General features: G+C 46.5%; 1 protein-coding gene across 1 annotated transcript; it reads right to left on the bottom strand.

Annotated features, from left to right (window-relative positions):
- Positions 1 to 4,259: 4,259 nt before the first annotated feature.
- Positions 4,260 to 8,936, bottom strand: LOC138287011 (olfactory receptor 5M5-like). Its single transcript, XM_069227373.1, has 2 exons — positions 8,815 to 8,936; positions 4,260 to 5,220 (listed from the first exon to the last, which is right to left on the bottom strand). The coding sequence occupies exons 1-2, from the start codon at positions 8,934 to 8,936 to the stop codon at positions 4,260 to 4,262; spliced, it is 1,083 nt and encodes a 360-aa protein (XP_069083474.1).
- Between the last annotated feature and the right edge of the window lie 16,708 nt (positions 8,937 to 25,644).

Here is a 25,644-nt window from a genome sequence, read left to right on the forward strand (position 1 = left end):
GCGTGTATACGAGTGAATGTGAATGTGTGTGTGCGTGTATGTGATGAATGTGCGCATGTATGGAAGTGTCTGTGTGGATGAATGTGAGTGAGTGGGGGTGTCTGTGTTGATTTTGAGTGAGTGGGGGTGTCGGAGTGCATGTATGCGTATGTTGAATGGGTGTGTATGTGTATGCATGTGTACGTGAAGGGTTGGGGATGTTTGTGAGTGTGTGGATGGGTGAGGGGGATGTGTGCATGTGTGGGGACATGTGTGCATGTGTGTTCTGGTGACAGGAAAGAAGATTCCTGTCACTGGGTGCGTGACTGCCAGGGTTTACATGGAAAGCCCAGCGGTTTGCAGCCTGGTAATCCGGACGGCAGGCTGAGGCCTGCCACTGGGTTGGAGGTGCTCACCGCCAGCCATGGCGGTGCACCTGCGGGCCAGGCAGCATTGTGGAGGCTTGGCGTCTGCCAAGCCCCACAACTCGTGATGTGGCGGTCCTTTCCGCTGGCTCCGCGGTGGAAGAACCACCATGGCGAGGCTGGCGGTCTCATGACTGTCAGCCTCGTAATGAGGCCCTAATGTCATCATTTTGTTTTCTGCTAATTCAGTGCAAACTTAACTCCATATTTATGCTTTGGAGCCAGACACATCTGGCACTAAAGCTATGGCGTTAAAGTCATTTTCTGCATGTGAAAACCTACCTTGCACCATATTTATCCCCCATGCTAAAATCTAGCACGGCGGGATGGGGCCCTTAAATAATGGCACTAAGCTTGCTTAGTTCCATTATTTAACACCTGGGTCAGGGCAGGCGGTAGGGGACCTGTGGGCATTTTTCCATGGTCAGAGACAATGAAAAGAGACCACAGGTGCCCCTCCCTACCTCCAGGGATGCCCTCATCCACCCCCACCCATACCAGGAAGACACCTAAGGATGGTGGGGACCCCATCCCAGGTTTGTAGAGGTGAGTATTTTATTTAGTTTTTTTGAAGTGCCATAGGGGGCCTAACTTGCCCCCCCTACATGGCACTGTGCCCAATGGCCATGCCCAGGGGACATAGCGAAGTTCAGCATCAACAAGTATAAGTATTGTCCTAAGTCTTTGAGCCATGCTATACCTTTTTGTCTCCTAGACTTCCAAATTAATGGCTTTTTATTGATAGTAATGAGTTTATTATGCCCTGCTGCGGTGCTCTGCTGCCTTGCTGCCCTCCTGCTCTATTGAGAAGTGCTCTCCAAGGGCTTGGATTGAGCTTGCCTCCTGTTTTCTGAAGTCTCAGGGCCAAAAATAATTTATATATTTAATAATAATTTAGCAAAATTGTATAATCTATTTTAAGCAAAGAGATTGGTCTACAGTTTTTACTAAAAGTATGGTCTTTATCTTCCTTTGGGATAAGACAAATAGTAGCTTCTTGAAAAGTTTCACCTGCATATCCTGATTTTGAGAAGAACTGAAAAAGCTATAAAAAATTGGGAGGTATGATATGTGAAAAGTGAAGGAAGATCCATTGTGAAGCCATCCGTACCAGGGGCCAGATGTAGGAAAGGATTTGCGAGTCACAAACGGCAAAAATTGCCGTTTGCGAGTCGCAAATCGCATTTTCCTATGCAGAAATGCATTTTGCGAGTCGGGACCGACTCGCAAAATGCATTTCCGAATTGCAAATAGGAAGGGGTGTTCCCTTCCTATTTGCGATTCGCATTGGAATGCAATTCCATTTGCGACCGCATATGCGGTCGCAAATGGAGTCGCAGTTACCATCCACTTGAAGTGGATGGTAACCCACTCGCAAACGGGAAGGGGTCCCCATGGGACCCCTTCCCCTTTGTGAATGGACCCAAAACTATTTTTTCAGGGCAGGTAGTGGTCCAAGGGACCACTACCTGCCCTGAAAAAATACCGAAACTAAAGGTTTCGTTTTTTTTTTTAAGTGCAGCTCGTTTTCCTTTAAGGAAAATGGGCTACACTTAAAAAAAAAAACTGCTTTATTTAAAAGCAGTCACAACATGGAGGTCTGCTGACTACAGCAGGCCTCCATGTTTGCGAGTGCCTATAGTCGCTATGGGGCCGCAATTTGCGACCCACCTCATTAATATTAATGAGGTGGGTCTTTGCGACCCCATAGCGACTCGCAGACGGTGTCTGAGACACCGTTCTGCATTGCAAATTGCGACTTGCAATTTGCGAGTCGCTCCAACTCGCAAATTGCAAGTCGCAATTTGCAATAATGCTACATCTGGCCCCAGGAGTCTTACCTTTTTTGAGGGAACGAAGTGCATTAAGAATTTCTGCCAGAGAGTTACCTAATTCAAGGAATGAAAAATCAGTTTAAGTTTTATTAAGGTTTGGGACTTTCTTGAAATAGCCATCTATCTGTAAGGGACATGGCGTCAACTCAGGAGTATGAAGAGTTTGATAATATTTTACGACTTCAGCTAAGATTTAATCATCTTTAAAAAGAGAGTCACCTGTATCAGTGTTTATAGACTGCACTGTATGACACTGCTTTCGAAATTTTAAATAATTAGCAAGGCGTTTTTCAATTATATTTCGACCCCCATAATATTGGGCGCTACTACATAGAAGAAACAAAGAAGCATTATCCAAAGAGATTTTATTAAATTGTAATTTTGCTTGAATAAGTTCTTGTAAAGTAAGATTAGAAGAGGAAGTATAATATTGATGCTCTTAACGTTTAGTTTTTAGAAGCAGAGATTGACGGTTTTTGTTATACGCTTTTTTATTTTTAGAAACAAAATCAATTATATGTCCACGTGCTGCAGCTCTAAATGAATCCCCCAACACTTGAGGGGAGATATCAGAATTATCATTAATTTTGAAGAATTCTTCCACAAAAGCAATAAAAGATGGGGATAAAGTATAGTCAAGCAACAGAGAGTTGTTAAATCTCCACCTATTGAATTTGGGATGTACCTTGAGTAAATCAAAATCTGTAATAACTGGTGCATGGTCAGATATGACAATAGGTTAAATGAAAGAACTAATAAGGTTTTGGGAGATTCCTTTTTAAATAAAAATATTGTCAAGTCTAGATCAGGAGCCACGTGATAGAGAGTAAAATGAATAGTCCCTAATATCTGGATTACATATTCTCCTTGAGTCAACTAATTACATTGTAATAGGAGAGACAAACTTTTTATGCATTTTGTGAGGAAGAAATGCAACTGTGGATTGTCTATCTATAAAAGGGTCAATTATTTGGTTACAATCCCCTCCTAGGAGAAATAAATCATCATTATATTGCATACATTGTTTAGTAATGATAGGCCAAAAAGGATAGTCTGATTGAGGAGGCCATAAATGTTACCAATTGTCAATATAGTCCCATTAATAATTAGTTTCACAAATAGCGATCTGCCATCTGAATCAGAGTCCTGTGAAACAACGCTCACTGATAATTTCTTATAGCAAAGCAATATTACTCCATTCTTTGTCGATGCAGGAAATGTAAAAAGATTAATCACCCATCCGCGTATAGGTTTAAGTGCTCCAGCTTCAGTTAGATGGGTCTCTTCTAAAAAAGACCATATCTTGATTATATTTAGCTAAACGGGATAACATTCTCTGCCTTTTTATTGGATTAATAAAACCCTTGACTTTCCAAGAAATAACTCTGAATGTTACAACGAGTAACCACACATACAAACAAAAGGCTCTGTAAAATATTTAACTTAAGAAACATACGAGGCTTAAGGAAAAATGAAATCAAAGGGGGAAGAGAAAACAATAAGAAAAAAGATGGAAGTTGATCAGAAAGAAGAGAAAAGGCAGTACATGCCAAAAATTGATGACCGTAAAGGCCTACCTGTCTTCTCTTTCAGAGAATAGGTGTGACTATAGCTTACCTACACCATGTAACAAGTAATTGTATAAGAAAGCCACATAACAATTGTTGGGGGTGTCACCCATGACATTAAGACAATTGCCAGCTTTGCTGACCTTGCATTGGTTCAATAACTTCAATAGACAGAAACTGTGTGTACCCTTCAATCTGGTATTTACTATTTACTAACATATACAAGGTAGCAAGCTTCATGATCTGAACATTGGATTATGAGGTCCTGGCAGAACTTGAATCAGCATGAATATTCGGATAGGTGGACTTCACATAAGCTAGTGTACCTCATAAAACACAAATCAATCCTGGAAAAAGCTCACTAAGGTATTTATTGAATCAGAAAAGCATGCAATTCACACTTTGATATAGTGTCACTCGTTGTGAGGTTGAAAAGTTTACTAGAGTTACCATCAGTGTCTTTTAAAGTTAGAGCGCAGGATCTTCTTCACAGCTTCTTTCACTTCATTGTTCCTCAGGCTGTATATCAGGGGGTTCAGAGCCGGGATTATCACAGTGGGGATGAGACCAATAACTTTGGACTGTTCCTCTGAGCCATTTGTGGTAGGCTGAGCCTCCATTAAGAACCCGCTGCCGTAAAAAAGGAAGACACAGGTAAAGTGGGAGATGCAGGTGGATGCGGCTCTGCGTCTCCCCACTGAGTCACCGATCTTCAGGATGGTGCTGACGATGTAGGAGTAGGAGACAAAGGTAACAAGAAGAGAACTTAAGACTACGAAGGCAGCAAATACATAGCGAACCAAGTCATTTATTGAGGTGTCAGTACAGGATAGCTTCAGAAGCACAGGGTAGTCACAGCCAAAGTGGTTGATGACATCAGGACCACAAAAGGATAGCCGATAAAGACAAACTGCATGAATCAGAGAGTGCAGAAATCCACCTATGTATGACCCTACCACCAAGCGCCTGCAGAGCCCTTTAGTCATAGTGGCTGTATATTGCAATGGGTTACATATTGCAGCATAGCGGTCAAATGCCATTGCTGCCAAGAGGAAGTATTCAGTGCTGCCATAAGCAGCGAGAAGGAAAATTTGAGTTATACACCCATACAATGTGATTGTTCTTTTCTCAGTGAGAAGATCAACCAGCAACTTAGGGGAGAAGTCAGTGGAAAGTCCTAGATCTAAAAAGGCAAGCTGTGTGAGGAAATAGTACATGGGTGTGTGAAGTTGTGCGCTGAGCCAAACAATGACAAGGATGCAACCATTGCCCAGCAAAGCAAAGGTATAAACTAACAGAAACAGAATGAAGAGCAGCACTTCCAGGGCTGGCTCCTTGGTGAGTCCTATCAGGATGAACTCTGTCACACGGCTTCCGTTTCCGGGTTGTATTGTTTCATATGTTAACATCAATCTGAAAGAAAGAAAACATAGAGCACAGATGTTAACTTAACAAATACAAAAACTAAACACTCACAATCTACAGTAAATCCAAGTGGAGCTTCTCGTGAGGGTTAAGCCCTATTTAGATTAAAAGATCTCTGTGGACACAGTAGGTCTGGAATGACACTTCATCTCTGGGCAAAATGAGCAGGTGAAGAAGTGTCTGAAAATAGAGAAAAACATGCAAGAATTTGGGAAGGCACATCTAGTCACACAAGTTATTGCTAGTTAATTTATTACAGTGATAATTCCATATGTCTCAGAATTATCAACGACAGCAGCACCAACAGTTCTGGTGACAAGGGGAGTAGTGGTCACCAGGGCAAATTCTGGACAAGTCAGTGAAAATCTAAGTGGCAGATTTAAGAAAAATTGCACTTTCCTTGCACCCCTTAGTGCCCCCCTACATCCACCAATCTTTTTAAAATACTGTGCAGCATGGTGCAGGGTAGGCAGCAATAGCATCACAATCTATGACGCTATTGATGTACTCTTCAGGAGTAGCATCAAAATGTTGGTGCTACTCCTGCAGAGTGCATAGGGGTCCATTATATTCAATGGCATGCCCCCTTTTAACGTCCACTCTGAGCAGAAGTTAAAAGTGCTAAAAAAATGGTGCAAGGAAATCTCTTGGATTTCTTTGCACCATTGTTTCATCTCCCCTCCTAGGAGAACACCCCCCTTGCATACCTTATGCCTGGCGCAGGTATAATGTGGTGCAAGGGTTTACAAAGTGGCACAATGCATGCATTGTGCCACTTTGTAAATACGATGTGTGTAAAAAGCCACTTTCGTGCTGCCTTACCATAAAAAAATTACGCTATAGCGGCACAAAGGTGGTACTAGGGCCTTTTAATTTAGGCCCTAAGATTTTTAGAATGTTGACTTGATCTGTCAGAATCCAAGTTCGTGTAATAAAGCTTTTCTCCAAAAATATTTAGACAGACAGGAATCACTCATTCATGTCTGCATCTTCATGAACACAGTACATGAAAGAAATTGCCTCGTATTGGTCACAGATGACAAGTGAACTAGAGGTGTTTCACCAATATGTCGTAAAACATCTTTGATAATATTGAGGAGGCAAGAATAAATAAGGGAGCAACGCCAGGAGAGAGAAGGTAAGCAGAAAAGAATGACAGTGTGTGTGGTAAAACCCCTTTCTTTCAAATAATAATGTGCACGTTTAAACAATGTTTAGCTTTGAATGATCTCTTCTTGTCCCTGTGAGAAAAATGATTATTATTTGTAGTGGGAGATCACCCATCTCAAGGAATAATAACACTAAATTATCAGGGTGAACTCCAAAGTCACTAAATTAATCTCTCATCAATCCTCTGGTAGCTATGGCACAGGGCAAAGAGGGTCATTGCAGGACACTGTGTGAATTAGATATGCAATACCTAAGCAGTAATTAAGTTAAAACTACAAATGTTAATAAAAAAGAATCACACTGAAATGGCAATATTCCAATAAAGGAAACTGGAGATATGAATTTTGAAAGATTTAAGTTAAAATTGCGGCCAGAAAGCACTAACTGCCAACGATAGTCTATAGAAGTGGGACCTTGGTGCAATTTTGTGATAGAGAACCGGACGATCACACCAAGCAGGTTTTTGTCGATCAAAGATTTTACATTCTGAATCAGGGTCTGATTTACATTTTGGTGGGATGTATTCTCTGTTGCAACACCAATTGCATTTCAGGTCAATCCTACCATTAAACCTAAACCCACTTGCCCATCCCTGGCTTTCCTGTTCTACCACCCACTCTAACACCACCATACTTATGTCATAGCAGTTTAATGTTACCATAGGCTCTAAAGTCAGCTTGCCCAACCACTGGCTGGTTTATTTTACCCCCCAGCCTTGTCACTCAAACCTTGGGAGCTCAATAATCTAACCCAGCCTATCGCCTGCTGACATTTTAGCAGGCTCCTATATTCTTGCGCACACCCTAAACCCAATACCTCCATATCCTGATGTTCTTGATCATGTTTCAAATTATTCCTATTGAGTGTTTCTCAAGTGGCTCTTGTAGCACAGGGAGATGACCTCCTTTTATGTGTGGCTGGCAGCTGGGAGAATTTTGATGGGTAGAAGTTGGATGATATAGTATGCAGCAGTGTGTTATGCTGAGAACTAAATTTTTCTGTCTGAGAGACAGTCATCTCCTGTCTTTTCACTGGATACGACAGGCTACTGAAAGGTGGCTTGCTTCCACTTATCCAACTACCATGTTCCAGTGGATGATAGGAATGGATCTCCTGAACCTTGTCAAAGTTAAATTGATGACCCATCCACTTGATGTCAGCTCTGAAGTACTATGAAAAGCTGGCCTCTTCCCTCAGGATGTTCTGGATACCTGAGGGAAATATCAAGGCTGCTGTTTCCTGGTAAGTATCCAATAGAGATGTCTAGCTTACCTCAATTCTGGTCACTCACTGCAAGAACTCCTAGATGAACTCAACTACTGTGCTCAAATGCTGGGTGGTGAGAGGTGCAGCAAATGCGTCACATTGGATATTGATATGGTGTTTCCCTTGTTTTATAAATATCTCAATTATTCCATGGCCGTAGCCCCTCATGTGAAATAGGGAGGGTGTATACCAGTTGCAGGTGGCTCTGCACCTCTACAATAATGTCAGTGGCCAATGTAGAGGGATGGTGGCAGATTGTGCGTGGATCAAGTCAGTTGGAATTATTCTGTAGGAAGCTGTGATGGTGGATGAGGCAGCCATGCCATGGTGGAAACAAATGTGATAGCGTTGGGCAGGCAGTTTTGTTGTTAGCAGTAGCATCTCTGCTACTGAAGTCTCTGGAGGTAGTGGAGCCCTGCAGGTACCAGCAGAGTGTTTGCTTGAGGGAGGGGTTAAACTACAATTCCGGCAGAGGTTAAGTCACAAGCAACCCCAAATTAACCTGTAATTAACTCTTTGGTAGCTTGGCATGAAGCTGTCAGGCATAACATAGAGGTAATTCATAAATTATTTTTTCAGCACCCCAAGCAGTAATAAAGTGAAAACAGCAAACAAGAAAAATCCCACACAAATGTAGAAAAATAGAATTCCATGTATTAAATTATTTGAGACATAAATGAAAAACATTCAGTCACTAAAACAGGAGATAATGAGCTGGATATTTTAAGTCAAAATAGTACCTAGAAGCACAAGATGCCCACAGTGAGCATTGCAGGATCCTGTGTTGAGAATGCGTCGCAAACCAATGGTTCTGAAGAAGCTGCAGGGCTGTGAAGCCAAGTCCTGTGTTGTCATTGAGAATGTCATTGATGATGGGCTTAAACTGCAAAGGCATGCATCGAGGATGCGTCGCACAAACACTCTGTTGTAAGTCCCTCACCTTTATCTGCTTCTTATATTGTGTGTAATAAACTACCACCGGGTTGTTGGCTTCATCATCTTCAGTTGGGGTAGTTATGTTAAGCTGTAATGTTTACAGTTATTTGGCTAAAGCTTGTTGCCTTTGTAGATTGAAAAGTATGTGCAACATGTTTATACCAAGGCGTGTTTATCCAGTGTTGCTTGATTTGATCAAGGCTCGTTTACTCAACCGCCTCGAGGTTCTTTGGAGCATCTACGGGGTTAATTAGAAACACCTGAGCTCCTGCACGTTGTTGATCAGCTGCCTTCTCTGATTGTGAGACGGCACTCTTGTCTCCAAGAGCCATGTGCTAATCATGATTCATCACTCATGGCTTGTGTTTCAAGAGCTATGTGCTAATCATGACTCAAGACTCATTCCGGGACAAACTATAAAAAGCCTCACAGAAAGTTTCTATATCATTGCTGGGAAACAGAGAAGAAACAACTCCTTCAGCCTCTGCACTCTGGCAGCTATTTACAAAAGCTAAGTGGAGGAAGCATGCTCTGTTTAAAGCTTTGATATTCATTGTGCATCTGTACCCTGCCTTGTTGATTCATTCTAAAATCGGAAAATACATCAGCACGCATAGAGAGTGTTGTGAGATAAAAACCTTCATATGTGTGTGACTTTGCTAATTACTTGTGTGTCACTTATTATGATAATGATCCTCATTTTGCAGGAACTCTTTTAGTAGTCTAGAATTGATATTAGTGATTCCTCAAAAACAGAGAAAGCTGGCTTTCACGTGACTGTATAAATCAGTGAATGTTTATTCCTTTTTGGAAAGAGTTTTTGTTGTGTGTTTGTGTGCTATGAGTTTTCAGTGTGAACAACTACACCAAGAGAGATTACTCTAAGCAGTGTGAGACAGAGAGAAGATCCCGACATTGATGGTGTATTCCTGTGAGCCCAATTGAGTGGAGAGGAAGTGCGAGGAATGTGTTGAGTGACAGCTTTTGACACTCAACAACTAACACTGATAGTGATTACCTGCACCCCAAAGCATCGGGAGTCCGGCTGGACAAGGCAGCAGAGACAATATATTTTTTCTCTCTCATCTAATCCCCCCACTCTTTTTGGGACACTTGTCAGGACTCTCATATTATGTCAACAGCACTGAGAAGTGTCCTGGAAGGACGGGGGGAACAGTCATCACCCATGTATACAATCTGCTTTTCATGTGAGTGGTCAAGCTCTTACACAAAAATACAGAGCTGCCTGGGTGATGGATTCCCTGGGGGTTCCTTTTGAGGGTCTTTCCCAAGCCCTACACTCTTCTGAGGACACTCCTTCTCTACAAGAGGTCACCAGGGACTTAGCTGGTTTACAACATGTAATAGCTTCACTTTGGCAGGAAAATCAGTCCTTGCACCATAAATTACAAAGATACAGGCCTCGAGATGCTCTTTGGGATAACTCCAAGGGGTGAAAAAGAGGCCTGGGTATGCAGCTACCTCGTTTTGAGTTTTTTACAAGTGGTTCAACCACTACCACTGGTTCTGCTGCTATTGAAAACTCCTCAGCCAGTCCAGCTTTCAGTAACCACACCTACATCAGTTCCTCTAGCCCCCAAGCATTTCTTTGGTGACCGCTCTAAGGCCCATATTTATACTTTTTGACGCTAAACTGCGCTAACGCAGTTTAGCGTCAAAAAGTTTTGCGCCGTCTAACGCCATTCTGAAGCGCCATGCGGGCGCCGTATTTATGGAATGGCGTTAGACGGCGCAATCAGACCGGCGCTGCCTGGTTTGCGTGGGAAAAAAACACGTAGACCAGACAGCGCCGGCGTAGGGGGAAAATGGCGCATGGGCGTCTTAAAATGGGGCAAGTCAGGTTACGTCGAAAAAATCGTCTTAACCCGACTTGCGCCATTTTTTAACGACGCCCATCCCCCATCAACATGACTCCTATCATTGTAAAGATAGGAGTCATGCCCCCTTGCCCAATGGCCATGCCCAGGGGACTTCTGTCCCCTGGGCATGGTCATTGGGCATAGTGGCATGTAGGGGGGCACAAATAAGGCCCCCCTATGCCACCAAAACAAAATATAAAAAAATAAAAAATTATACTTACCTGAACTTACCTGAATGTCCCTGGGGTGGGTCCCTCCATCCTTGGGGGTCCTCCTGGGGTGGGCAAGGGTGGCAGGGGGGGTCCCTGGGGGCATGGGAGGGCACCTGTGGGCTCATTTTGAGCCCACAGGCCCCTTAACGCCTGCCCTGAGCAGGCGTTAAAAAGTGGCGCAAATGCGCCGTTTTTAGCCACGCCAACTCCCGGGCGTCTCTTTTGCCCGGGAGTATAAATACCACGTAAAGGCCTGGGAGTCATTTTTTAGACGGGAACGCCTCCCTTGCATATCATTAACGCAAGGAAGGGGTTCACGCTAAAAAATGACGCACATTCCGGGAACTTTGGCGCTATTCGCCTCTAACGCCATAGTATAAATATGGCGTTAGTTGGCGTTAGTTTTGCGTCGAAATTGTGTCAAAAAAAACGACGCAATTTCGGCGCAAACGGAGTATAAATATGGCCCTAAGTTTAATGTCTTTCTGACCCAGTGCCTGTTGCAATTGCTGTGTCGACCTGCTGCCTTTCCCTACTCTCTCTCTCTCTCTCATCCAATGTCCCCATCCTTTTGAGGGCACTTGCTGAGACTCCTGCATAACGTCAGCAGTGCTGAGAGGTGTCCTGGAAGGACGGGGGGAACAGTCATCGCCCCTGTAGACAAACTGCCTTTCAGGTGAGTGGTCAAGTTCTTACACACTGCTCTAAAATGGCTGCAGGCTGTGATGCAAGGTCCTGTACCAGGAATGTGTCATGCAGCAGCGATTCCAAAGTGGCTGTGAGCAGATGCAGCATGCTGCATCAGCTTTGCTCAGAGGACCATAGCTGGATTGGAAGGTCACCTTCAGACCCAATTCCAAGAGTCCAGAGCTCAGGTGACATCACATGGGGTAAGACCCACAACAAACAGAGCCCAAGCACTGGGTTCCAGGTGAATGGAGCCTTTTCTGTCTCTCAAGCTCTGATCAAGAGGCCCACTAACTTGCCCTTGGAGTCAATCTGGTGCTCCTGTGATTAAGGTGCAGGTCTAGTCCCTCTTACAGAGGGAGCAGGGTAGCAAGGAAACAGGGTATCTGCCCTTCTTACAGATCAGCAAAGCACTCCTTCAAAGCCTTTCACAGGTCTAGAAGTGCACTGAAGTGTTGGTTCTGAGGGTCTATTAATACTTATATCTGGTGCCCACTTTCAAGTAGGAGAAGGTTTTGGATGTTTCAACGCTCAAAGGTGTTTCAAATTTCTTTCCTCCCTGCCCTGGCCACAGCTTACCTGGTGTCACAAAAGGCTATTGTCAGAAACATTTGTGAGTGTGCTGGACAGCCTTTGCAATTTTTAAGTGTTGAAGATGACAGCTCCTCTACCTCTTAAAGTGAGAGATGACCCATCCTGCCAACCTCTATACCGTCTTTGTCTCATTGTCTAGAAGCAATATACAAAGACCAAACTGCCAGAAACACCTAGTCATGCAACTCAGGATACAGGTTGCAGGCACTAAATGGTTGGAACAAATCAATTCAGACTTCCTTAAAGTGGCATTTTTAAATTAGTGCCTTAAAATCTGATTTTACTATTAAAGAGGGTTTTAAATTACAACTCTGAGGGGGACTGAACAGTTGAGGAGAGAGACATGAGGATGTTATCAGGAGGAGAAGAGCGTAAAGCATCAAGAGGACATCTCCAGCAGGGTAAGCCAGACTCCAGATCATCAACAACTTGGGATCCACAGAGAAACAAAAAAGACAAGGATGTACCCATAGCCTAACCAGCAGTTGAAGATGCTGAGTGACCCAAAGAGGGAAGCAAACTCCTGCTCTCCACCCTGGACACTTGTTGATGCACCACAGCTCAGGAAAGTTCTGGCTGCCCAGAAACAGAACTTTCAACTGGGGACTGCTGAAGGCACTTCAAGACCCATAGTACCAAGCACCGAGGGAGGCATCAAGGTCAACAGCAGTCTATTCACAAACAGAGTGCTATTTAGTGTGAGCAGTACTCACTCAGCATGGGTCACGCCTGGGCTGCCCTAGGAAAACACCAGGTACATCCTCACCCGTAATCAACGCCAGCAGTCTGTGAAAGGTATGTGCATGTCTTCATTAGTAAACATTAGTGCCAGAAGATTACCCATTAAATTAAACTTCCATAGGAGCAGATGCCTTTTACCCAACTTCACCCCAACAGATATGTGCTCAAACTGATTATCTGAACCCTGCATCCGCTAGGGGGGGTGGGGAATGTGAATAGAAAAAGAGAGACCGCCTCCAAATACCGTTCCAGCCTGTGTTTCCCAATTGAAGATAGGATATTCAGTGTGTGTCCCTGAAAACCTGCACCTTTCTACTTATTGGGATTTCTTTAAAGGAAGGACCTGCAGTCGGGTGATAAGAGCATAGACAAGTACATTCCTACTGTACATTCAACTGTTCAGCTATTCGCATTCACCCAAATCTATTATTCTCCTAACCTGGATCTTTTGAGAGACTAACCTCTCTCTAAGAGAACAATCTTAACTTTATATCTTCTTTTCCAAGGTTCTCTGGAGAACAGTTCACAAATATACAAACTACTAATGTCTTTTACAGGAAACAAAAACTCCTTCTCAAGGTTCAGTTTTCTCAATCACAGTCTCTAGGAATTAGAGCACTGAAGTTTGTGTTCAAGACTGACAAGTCCGCAAAGCAAAGAGTTCTTGAATATAGATATAAATGTATATACTGTATATATATATTAGCAAGTCTGGAAATCATACAAAAGGATTCCTTACCGCAGTTGCTTGAAGTTCTGTTAAGCCAAAACAAATTCTCCTCAGAAAGCCTATAGCCAGTTGTTGGAAGAAGGAAAAAATTCTGCTTCTTCAAAAGGGAAAAAGTAGCTGGTGTGCAGACTGTAACAAGAAAAATAATTAATTACTCAACACTGGAAGAATTCTCTATGAAACGGCCAACATCTTGAGTGGCAGTTAAACCCGAAGAAGCTAGTTCTAAGAACAGCCTCTGCAAGAGCCACCGGGAATGAAGACGCCACTGTAACCAACGTGGGTACGAGGAAAAGGGGAATCGTTTTTGCTGAGGGAAGAACTTAACAACTCTGGCAATAGTTTTCATGACAATTAGCAAGTGTTGATGCTGCCTTGGTTCGGAGGCCCACACTGCTTTTGAAATATTTTTTGTTAGCCTATATTCACATTGACTGTCAGCCTTTTTTACAAGTCTGAAGTCAGAACCCTTAATTTCTTTCTGCCTTTCCCCTCTATTCATAATGGTGAAAAGAAAGGTGCCTGAGACATCAAAGCAAACAACCAAAAACTCAAAAGGTACTAACATCAGAGAAATCGATCACTTGATTGAGGAAGTTGAATCAATTTTAAAACCTGCATCTTCTTCTTCTAATTCCATAATATTATGTAGTCCCCAGGGGAAAGGGAAATCCTTATGTGAGAAATTGGGTCTTGGCTGACTGGGTGTGAGCCCTGATCATCCATCATCCATAATCCCTGCAAGGTGTACCACAAAAAGTTGTAAATTGTAAATTAATCTGTGCTTAACCCTGGATAGCTTGTCACAAAAACAGTTGCTAAATTAATATGTGTTTAACCCTGGGTAGGTTGGCACAAAAAAGATGAGCCTAGCTTAGAGGTAAAGTGTAAAGTATTTATGCAGTATACAAACAGTGATAATGTGAAACCACAACACAAGAAAAATCCCAAACCAAATTAAAAAAATAGAGCAATTTTAATATAATATTTGATACTAAAGCATCAAAAATCCAATCAGTAGAACCAGAGTTATTATTTTTAAAGTTTAACATTCAAAATAGCACCTAAAAATTAAAGTGCAAACCTCTGCAATCCGGTCAACTTTAGCACCACAACCAAGGGTCCAGGAGTGTATGGTGCCCTCTCGGGGTGCAAGACTCACTTAAAATGGTGAGAGCCTATTAAGTCCTGGTTGCAGGTGTAGGGGAACGGGCTCAGCAGCAGGTCTGGCCTCTGAGGGTTCAAGGAAGGCTCCAGGCAGCAGGACAGTCCTTCTACTGCTAGTAAATGTAGACTTTTGGTCAAACATTCCCTTTGTGAATACTGAAAAGTAGTAAAGTTAGTCTTTTTTTCTAACTTTACCTTTGTGAATCGGGCCCCTTGATGATCTTACTTGAATCGTAAACAAAGGAACGAAGAAGCTCAAACAAAAAATGATCACAACACCCATTGTTTAACTGCCAGTGTAGGCTTGCCACACTGGATTTAGTTAGGTTTATCCATTTTCTATGGAGGCTTTGCTTGAATGTTCAAATGTTTTGTGAGAATAAACAGAATGCCTGTGATTTGTTGAGCTCAGCTCTTAGGTCCCCAATAGTCTTAGCCATGCAGAAATACACTGTCACTGAAAAATAAATTATTTAACAGATTTCTATACTGTCTAGTTCCCACGATGCAATGCAATATAAATGTACACTTAAAGCTTTTAATGTGAAATAATTTCAGTGGAATCTGTCATTGACCAAGTAGGTGGAAAGCTTATTTTAGTTTTCCAACCAACAAGTTTCTTCCTAGAGTTGTGAAAGATATGTCTTTTGTGATCTGACATATTCTGTTTTTTTGCTCGATGTTTGACAAGTCAGGAAAGCTACATTTCACAGAAAGCACAGCATGCAAGCATCAACTCCTGATAAATGCCACTGGTCTACAAATATATTTCCAGTGCATTTTTTCTGATTGCAGCGTTATCCTTCACTTCCTATCTGTCTGCCTAGTGGAGTAGTTGTATGAGATGAGACTTGTCTTCTCTCCCTAGATGCCAGTATGTCTGTAGTTCCTCTCAAGAGCATAGTTTGCCTTCATAATATAGGTCATGCAGAGTAGGTGGGGGGGGCTCCCGAAATTCCACTGAGCAATACCTGGGTTGTGATGCCAGGTGGGAAGTCTGAGTTTCTGATGATGAGTGTGAATGGTGAGAGAAAGCCTTTCTTGCATGCTTTGTATGTGAAATTGTGCCAATAATCTAGTAATGAGTATGTGCTATTTTGAAAGTTGTGCTCTCTGGGGAGGCTATAGTATTACCTGCAAATCTGTAGGTGAGAAGTGTTGATCAAAATTAACCCAACCTGTCTCATTAACATTAGAAATCCAGTTCAAGCCTGGGAGCCCCCTCTCTCCACACAAAGGCTAGGAGCTTTTTATTTTATAGAGTCCAGGAGATGATAAATTTAAGTGGGAGAGATAGGGCTAAGACAAGACTTAAAAGTGAGCACTGCGGTGTTCAAAGTACCAAAAAGAAATGAAAAGAAATCACTCAGTAAAGCTGCATAATATTTATGGCAGGTCTGATTTAAGGATTGGGCCCTTACCAAATGAAAAGTGGGAACAATTATGAAACCCTAATGAAGTTTTGGACTTTTCATTTAAGTTTTGTTAGATATTGAATTTTATAGAAGTAGCAGGTGGTTTCAGAAATATGCACATTAACTATTTTTTTTATTTTTTTTTTTATTATAATTGTTTTATTGTAAACAATATAAAGTGGTACAAAATCCAAGAGGGAGCAAAGTCCCAACATTTGTAAACAGTCATACATAGTAGGTCAAGATATACAGGCAATGGGTGGTGTAATGATATATTGGCAGTTGCTCTTTGAAACTGTTGCCGTGGTGATCACAGTAGTTATGCCAGTAGGGTAATGGTGACAACCTTCAGGAAGAACGGGGGAGAGTACAGAGGATAGAAGAGGAGGAGAGGAGATATAGGTCAGGGCTGTGGAACATGCAGTACTTTGTGCTATGAGATATCTTCGTACATGGGGGGGAGAGGGGCGGGTGAAGGAAATAGACCGTTATATAGGGTGGTGGGGGCTAGGTTATAATGTTGGCTAACCCTTCGGGATGGGTTGGGGGGGATTCGCTCCTCGCATTGCTGGCATTCAGCTTGTAGACTAGTCGCGGCGTCTGTATACAGTGTGTTATCAGGTTACAGTCAGGCGTCTTTACAGTGGGGAGTGGTCTGTCGGGGTACTAGGAGCGTGCGCCTGGCTAGTGGGTTCCCGGGATAACAGAACCATCTGAGTGTAATGTCCAGGGTTTTTTTAGCTTCTCTCGACGACGCTCCTGCATGCAGCTTAGCGTTCTTATGTCTGTTCTGATGTGGGGGTCTGTGATTGCTGGTTGCTGAAAAGAGTGTAGGAAGCCTGGGGTGCGCCCATGGGGGAGCTGAGGGAGGGAGAGGGAAAGAGGGCAGGCAGAGAGAGAAAAGGGAGAAGGGGAAGGGGAGAAGAAGCTAATGGAGAGAGAGAAGGAGAAAGGGGATAGTCTGTCATGGGAGGGACATGAAGCGGGGGTAGGAGATGGGAAAGTGGGGGTGGGGGAGGCATGAGAGTGAGAGTGTGAGACTGTGAGACTGGAGGGGGAGGAGGGAGTGGTAAGTGGTTTCAATGGACCTACGGACATCCCCCAGTAAGGAAGGGAGCCCACACCTGGCCGAATACCTGGGCTTGGTCTTGTAGGTTACAGATAATTCTCTCATGTGCGGCAATGCGGGTCATAGCTGTAATCCATTCCTCCGGGGTTGGAGTAGCGGCCGATCGCCAGTGGTGTAGTATGCAGATTTTTGCAGTGGCTAGTGCTGTGTGGAGCAGCCTCTTGCACTGTCTGGCTAGGTCTGGAAGAGAGCTCATATCGTGCAAAAGTGTGAGGGAGAGGGGAAGTGGTGCCGGAAGTGCCATAGATTTGGCCAGGGTAGAGCCCACCGTATCCCACAGTGGTCGGATCGTTGGGCAGTCTATTAGGATATGTTTAAGGTCACAGTATGGTTCTGGGCATCGCCAACATTTCGCGTGCGGGAGGAGTCCTGTCCTGTGCAGTTTCACTGGGGACCAGTACCAATCATGTAAGACTTTGAAGAGGCAGAACTTTAAGCGTGCCTCTCGGGTGCCTCTGTCCAAAGCCTCTAGGATGTCTTCCCAATCTTCCGGGTCTAATGTTTGGTGCAGTCGGGTTTGCCATTTTAGACGTAGTGTGTCTGCAAGAGGTTGGGAGTAGAGCTGTCGCGTAATTAGGTCATAGAGGCCCGCCATGACTCCCTTGTGTTGTCCCCACTGTTGTAAGTCATTGGGTGACCCCGGTCCCCTGAGAGATGCAGTGTTTAAGTTGCAGATATCGCCACTCTTGGCTCGGCTGGAGATTGAATTCCTCCCGTAATCTGGTGAAAGATTTGAGCGTGTCATTTTCCAGAATCTGGGAGATGGTATGGATACCAGCTCCCCTCCATCGTGGCCAGTCCAGCACTTCACCGCCTATCCGGAGTCCGCTATTGCGCCATAGGGGTGCTTGAGCATGGAGGAGAGGATGGACCCCGAGCAGGCGGTGGGCCCTACGCCAGGCCACCCGCATCGCCTTCACGATGGGGTTCACCGGACCCGTAGGTGGGAAGTCCTCATGGTAAGGCCCTCCGAGTCCATCCTCCGCTGACAGCAGGAGTGTCTCCACAGCTATCTATTGGGGCGGGTCTTGTACTTCGGACAGATGTTGTCCGCCACCATGAGCGTTAGGTCCGGATTGACCAGCACTCCTAGGTATTTGAGGCGTTTCGGTGTCCAGCGGAACGGGAAGCTTAGAAGGGCTGCTCTTGTGGTCATCCGCGAGAGGGGGAGCGCTTCACTTTTGGCCCAGTTAATACTGTAGCCAGAGAGGATTGCAAATCCATCGATAATCTCTAGCAAGGCAGGTATAGATCTTTCTAGGTCCATAAGGGTTAGTAGGATGTTGTCGGCGTATAGGTAGATTTTAGAGTTGCCGACCGGGAGTGTGAGACCAGTGATGGAGGGGGAGGAACGAATAACCACAGCAAGTGGTGCCATTGCTAACAGGAACAGGAGTGGTGAAAGGGGGCAGCTCTGTCGATTACCTCTTCGGATAGGGAAGGGGTCAGAGAGAAAGCCTCCGCAATTGACTCTTGCCTCGGGTTGCTCATAGAGTAGCCGTATCATTGAAATAAAACTGTTTCCCAGACTGAATCTCTCCAGCGTTGCAAATAAGTAAGACCACTCTATGCGGTCGAATGCCTTTTCCGCGTCCAGGGACAGGGCCAGGGCCAGGGCCTCTTCTTGTAGGTCTCTAGAGGCCCAAAGGGTGTGGCATAGGGTGCGCAAGTGGTTTCTTGAAGTGCGCCCTGGTACAAACCCCACTTGTGTGTGGTGGATCAGAGACGGTAAAACTTTGCGCAATCTATTGGCCAGGATACTCGCTAGGATTTTGATGTCGCTGTTTAACGGGGATATGGGTCGGTAGCTGCCACACGACAGGGGGTCTCTCCCGGGTTTTGGTATGACAGCTATCATGGCATTGTTAGATATGGCCCCCAGAGCTTGTGTTGAGCAGGCTTCGTTCAGGGCCTCGTGTAGTATGTCAATTGCGTCTCCCCCTATCCATTTATAAAACTCCGCCGGGAATCCATCCTCCCCCGGTGACTTGTGATAAGGGAGGTCAGAGATGGCTTTTTCTACTTCTTGTCTGCTTACTTTCCCTTCTAGAAGGCTGCGTCCCTCCTCGGACAGGGAGGGTAGGGCAATGCCCGCCAAGAAGGTCATACACTGTGCTGAGTTGGATGTATTCTCCGATGTGTAGAGATGTTTATAGAAGGACGCAAATTCATTGGCAATGGCTTGCGGGTGCATTAGAATTTCTCTAGAGGGGGCGCGAATGGCAGGGATAGCGAGGGCAGCTGCCCTCTGCCGAAGCTGGGCTGCCAGCAAGCGACCCGCCTTCTCTCCCTGTTCGTAATGTCTTCCCTGTAATCTCTGTAGGCCATACTCTGCCTGAGAGGTATAGCGCTTATTGAGGGCCATTTGGGCTCGTTCTAAGTTTCGGTGCCCTGTAAGGGAGGGGTGCGCCGTGTATTGCCTAGTAAGCCGGCATATGTCAAGTTCTAGAGCTGCCTGTTTCTCTTTTCTATCTCTGTTCGCCAGTGCCACGTCTCGCATATGTTGCCCCCGCACTGAGGCCTTAGCTGCGGCACACATGATTCGGCTAGAATCCACGGAGCCTAAGTTATTCTGGGCGAAGGATGCAGCATGATCCTGTAATTTCAGTTTGCCCTGGGGCGAGCGATAGCGATGGGTCGCGAATCTCCAGGGTTTGCGACCCGGGGACACAAGACCCAGGTGGATGGCTATGCAAATCGGGGAGTGATTCGAGAGGCCGCCCTCCAGAATGCGGGTCTCGTGAGTGCGGGCCACGAGGTTGTGAGACAGAAGGAAATAGTCAAGGTGGATTGGGTGCCATGTACCGGTGAAATGAAAGTGAATTCTCGCTCTGCGGGGTGGGTCAGCCTCCAATGGTCTACTAGGCCATTGTCCGAAAGTATGTCGGTCTGTAGGGCTCTATCTGCATTGTTACTAACATCTATGGGGCCTGTTCTATCAAGTATTGGGTCTCTTGCTATGTTCCAATCCCCCCCTATCACGTAGGGGGATGCCTCTGTCTTGGTCAGGAGTCGATTGATTTGTAAGAAAAAAAGGCGTTTCGGGCCCGTTGGTGCGTAGATCGAACCCACGCACAGCGAAGGTGCGCCCATCTTCAATTTAGCAAACACGTAGCAGCCCTCGGGGTCGGTCCATGACTTAAGAATGGTATGCAGGAGGGTTTCACGTATTAGTAGCGCCACGCCGCATTTTCCCTGTAAGGGAGGAGTGCGCAGTGTATTGCCTAGTAAGCCGGCGTATATCAAGTTCTACAGCTGCCTGTTTCTCTTTTCTATCTCTGTTCGCCAGTGCCGCGTCTCGCATAAGTTGCCCCCGCACTGAGGCCTTAGCTGCGGCACACATGATTCGGCTAGAATCCACAGAGCCTAAGTTATTCTGGGCGAAGGATGCAGCATGATCCTGTAATTTCAGTTTGCCCTGGGGCAAGCGATAGCGATGGGTCGCGAATCTCTAGGGTTTGCGACCCGGGGACACAAGACCCAGGTGGATGGCTATGCAAATCGGGGAGTGATCCGAGAGGCCGCCCTCCAGAATGCGGGTCTCGTGAGTGCGGGCCACGAGGTTGTGAGACAGAAGGAAATAGTCAAGGCGGATTGGGTGCCATGTACCGGTGAAATGAAAGTGAATTCTTGCTCTGCGGGGTGGGTCAGCCTCCAATGGTCTACTAGGCCATTGTCCGAAAGTATGTCGGTCTGTAGGGCTCTATCTGCATTGTTACTAACATCTATGGGGCCTGTTCTATCAAGTATTGGGTCTCTTGCTATGTTCCAATCCCCCCCTATCACGTAGGGGGATGCCCCTATCTCGGTCAGGAGTCGATTGATTTGTAAGAAAAAAAGGTGTTTCGGGCCCGTTGGTGCGTAGATCGAACCTACGCACAGCGAAGGTGCGCCCATCTTCAGTTTGGCAAACACGTAGCGGCCCTCGGGGTCGGTCCATGACTTAAGAATGGTATACAGGAGGGTTTTATGTATTAGTAGCGCCACGCCGCATTTTCTTGCGGTGGCCTCTGTGCTAGGGAGGGGGGTACAACTAAACAAGGCAGTGCCCACCCAGTCGCGTCTCAGTTTGTCGGATTCCGGGCCATCCAGGTGCGTCTCTTGTAAGAGGGCAATGTCAGTCTGCTTGGAGTTGTGATAGGATAGGAAATTCTTCCGCTTTATAAAGTGGGTAAGGCCGTTTAAGTTCCAGGATGTGATTTGCAAAGGTGGTGCTGGTCTTCCGGCTGTGTCGGACATCCGCGCGCTGTTTTTCGGGTCTGCCCGGGTATGGAAGCGCTTGGGGCAGAGCTGGGAAAAGGGTGCCGAAAGAAGGTTGGATTAAGGGAGGGAAGGGGGGGGAGGGGTTCAACAGAGGATCTAAAGCTGAAGAGGGGGATGTGTGAAAGGGAGGGGTGGGGTGTGAACAGAAAGCAAGTGGGAAGTGGGAAGTGGGAGAAGGGAGGAGAAAGAAATTGATTTCTAAAGGGTAAGACAAGCGAGCGGGGCTGATATAGAGAGGGGGGATGAGAAAGAAATAGAAAAAGGAAAAGAAGAGAGAACGGGACACCAGTGCCGGCGATCTAGGACTGTAACCTGCGGGTCTAGTACCCAGACCTATCAAGCTCCGTTGCCCGACCAGCGGGCCCTGGGCCGAGGGAGGCAGCGCATGCACGACACCTCAGCCCCCGTAGCCTGGTTCTCTTTTCTACCTTTGGATCCAGATGGCGTGTGAAGGGCGGGGGAGGGTGGGGGGGAGCAAGGTGGGGTAATCAGCGCCGAATGGGGTTGTGCCAGTTTTGGGGGGTAGTATCTATACTGTGTTTGCGTCCGGGAGAGAGAAAGGGGGCCGCCAAGAGACGTAGGCCGGTTTTGTCGGTTCATACGAGTTTTGAGTTTTGTTGGAACCGGGGAGGGGAGACGCGGGGACAGAGGTAAGGTCAGGCTGCTGTTGTTGTGGGAGAGAGGGGTGTCACGCTGCTAATGCAAATCACTCAACACAAATATGATGATACGTTGTACATCTTAATAAACACTTAGCAACCTTATTGGAAATAATCTAAGTTAAAACAAATTATTAGTGAGTGAAAGCAGTGGGGCAATTCTGACGGGATGTTCAAAATCTATGTAAACAATGGACAATAGTTATAATATGGAGAGGTCATTTCACCTAATCTCCAAGAAGGGGGGGGGGTCAAAGAGAGTATTTTGAAACATATAGTGGCAAACAAACAAATATTCAGACAGTATCTAGGGCAAGCAGAGGCTATAGACTCTTGTGACATTGTGTCAATGAGTTCACGAAAAGAGACAGATACTCATCTCTCCCCCTTGTCCTCTCCAGCGCCAGGGTCCGTCGGTGCGGTCATACAGGCTCTTGATTGGTTGTAGGGAGGGTCCTAAGAGGATTGTTGTTCTTTTGGTCCTCAGGGGGGGTCCATCGTGGGCTTCAGAGGAGAGCGGGACTTGTCCCTTTCTGACAATTGCGTGTGCATCACCACTGCTTGGAGTACTTGACCCCTATCATCATGGCTTTTCGCGAGTCTCTCAAAGTCTCTTCCCCTATTGTGGGGATCTGTGATGGAGCGCATTTCAGGTTCAGGTGCGGGCGCTAGATGGCTGGTACTCTGGTGTGGGCTCCGTAAGGGCTGGAGAGGGTGGGCAGCCATTTCCATGGACTGGGCTTGGTCTTGCAGTCTTTCCAAGAATGTTCTCAGATCCTCCGGGTCGTAGAAGTTCCGTGATTCCCCATTTTTGGTGATCCACATCCTAGCCGGTTCGAATAGACCAAATTTCACTTCTAGGCGGCGGAGTTGGGTGCGGAAGGACAGAAAGGCTTTCCTCTGATCAGCGGTCTCCTTGGAGAAGTCAGCTGACATCCGGATCTCCAGGTTACCTGATCGAAGCAACCCTTGCGTGCGAGCTGTCTGTAGCAGTTGACGGGCCTGGGTATGTCTCAGCATGCAGGCTATGATTGGGCGGGGGCGGCCATTTCCATCTTGTCTCCTGGGGCCCAGCCTGTGTGCCCTCTGGAACTCTAAGGGAGGGTCGAATGTGATATATGTTAGCTTGGGTAGTATGTCCCGTAGGTAGGAGAACATGTCTGCGCCCTCCACGCCTTCCGGGAATCCAAGGAGGCGAACATTGTTCCGGCGGCTCTTGTCCTCTAAATCCGTTAGTTTGCTACGGAGGTGCGAGAGTGCTAGGTCTCTGTCGGTCCAAGAAGCTACCTGAGTTTCCACCGTAGTCACACGTTGGTCAAGTCCAGACAGCTGTGATTGAAAACCGGCTAGGTCCAGTCGCATAGATCTCATCTCTGCTGTCAGCGCCACCATGGCATTGTCCATTCCCGCCAGCTTACAGCTCACCGCCGATATCTCCTGCAAAATGCGGTCCATTGTCGCACCTTGTGTGTCCTCCGTCATGTTGGTGCAAGAAAGGTGTGAAGGGTCCTCAGCCGAGGGGTGTTTCTGCTGTTGGAGGGCTTCAGAGAATAGTAGTTGTCGGGTTGATTTACCCGTTACTTTGCCCGTCGTCTTGCCCCTGGGCATTGGGGGGTCACCCGTTCGGTTAGGGTGCCCGAAGGTGTCACACCGCAGCCTGGCTGGGGCTAAGGGCAAAGTCTCGGGGGCCGTAAGGAGGTTTATGGGATTCTGAAAGTTTGAGGCTGCGGTCGGCTAACCTGTCTCTATTCCCGGCAGCAGCTGGGGCTGTAGCCAGGTGTCCCAGTGGGATGGCTCCTGTGGTGTTCCGTACTGTTGTGGGGTCCCTGCGGTGTTCTCCGCCCCCTGTCTCTTGTCAGTCCGAGGGTCCGGCGGGCATTTGGTGCTGCTTCTTTTTGTTTGTCTGTTCTTCTCTTTTTCTGTATTTTTTCCCTTTTTCCTTTTCCTGCTTTTTGCTTTTTTTTTTTAAACCTTTTGTTCCTGTTCTTGTTTTTGTTCCTTTTTTTTTTCTCTCTCTTCGCGTTTCTTTCTCTTTCTTCCTCTCTCCTCCTCCGTCCCCTCCTCCCCCTTCCCCTCCTCCCCCCTCGCTCCATCTCTGGTCCTGTGGTCCGGGGGTCCGTCCCGCCCCTGTCGGGGCCGTTATCTGTGCGTGGTCGGTTGGTGGGGGTCGGGCGGAGTGTCGCTCGCGGTGCCCCGCTCCCCCTGAAGCGGCAGCTGCCTTGGAGTTGTAGGCGTCGATGGCGGGAGGGGCGAGGGAAGCCCCTGTGTCCAGGCCCTCGCGGTTGGAGGAAGAAGGGGAGAGGCCGCGCAGCACCGATGCGGCCCTTTCTCTCCCCGCAGGCAGCCTCAGTCTCCGGGGCGCCCGCGGGGGGCTCCCGTTCCCAGGGGAGGGGAGGAGCGGGAGGAGCAAGGCAGGCACCTGAGGTTGTCCGCTACTCACCACCTCCGGCGAGCAGAGGGGGGGGAGAGGCACGGTCCCCGGCCCGGGGTTGCCAGCTAACTGAGGCCGCAGCTCAGTCTGCCGCCGTAGGCCTCGGCGCCATTTTCCTCGGTCCTCGGGTGTGTAGAGGGGGGCGATCGTGTACTCCCCTCGATCGACGCACCGGCCGCTCGTCTCACGCCGCTGGTCCACGGCGCTCAATATTAATCAGTGATTTGGGGGGCTCTCGGCACCCCCACGGCACCGCCGTCCACGGCACGCGGCCCGCCGCCCAGCAGAGCTCAGCTCCTAGGCGACCATCTCCATTTGTGGCCAGACCACGCCCCCCGGACATTAACTATTTCAAGTGAAGGATAAAATTGGTGAATAAAAATTACTTTCTTGTGCCAATCATCATGGAACAATTGTCTGAGTGTTGGTGGAATTTGAATGATTAATTTGTATTCTCTTGCAAATGACCTCACTCTAGCACCATGTATGATCCTCACCATGAGGCTGCGCCTTCTGCTAAGCATCAGGTGCAGCTATTGAAAGGGGACCATAAATACCTGGTTCACCATTAGGCACTGTGTGCCAGATAAGACCAGAACATTGCATTCATTGCCCAGAGTTTTCTGTCGTATAGTGCAAAGGTTGCTTTCCAGGCTCAGCACAGCAGGTCTGCATCAGCCTTCACTCTTTGACCTTTTCTTGTAAGGCTGACAGCTCAGCTTCCCTTCTCACTGGACTCCACCGTTGTCTGGAGGGTGGAGCTGTACTTGGGCCCCTGACTCAGCTCCTTCAGTGCCAGAATTATGAGGTAACAACACTTCCTAGGGATGCTAGGAGAGGGTTGTATTACAATAATCAGAACTTGTTCCTCACTTAGCGCATTGTAGTAGTAGTGAAATTAGGGCTAAAGTCAATGAAGCTGGGCTTTGTGGAGGGGGTCTCTTGGAAAAATGCATGAGTTGCTTGGCCTTTAGTAGCTCACGATGATTTTCAGTGCTCAAAGTAGCTCTTACTACAGAAAAGGTTGGAGATTCCTAGTCTTACAATAGTATAAGGACAACTGAACAATTTATAGGTTTGTGAAAGAAAAAAAAATCCATGTTTTAAGGATTGGGGAAATTCGAGTCAGCTG

The sequence above is a fragment of the Pleurodeles waltl genome, chromosome 4_1 (assembly GCF_031143425.1).
Source record: "Pleurodeles waltl isolate 20211129_DDA chromosome 4_1, aPleWal1.hap1.20221129, whole genome shotgun sequence".
Classification (NCBI taxonomy): Eukaryota; Metazoa; Chordata; class Amphibia; order Caudata; family Salamandridae; genus Pleurodeles; species Pleurodeles waltl.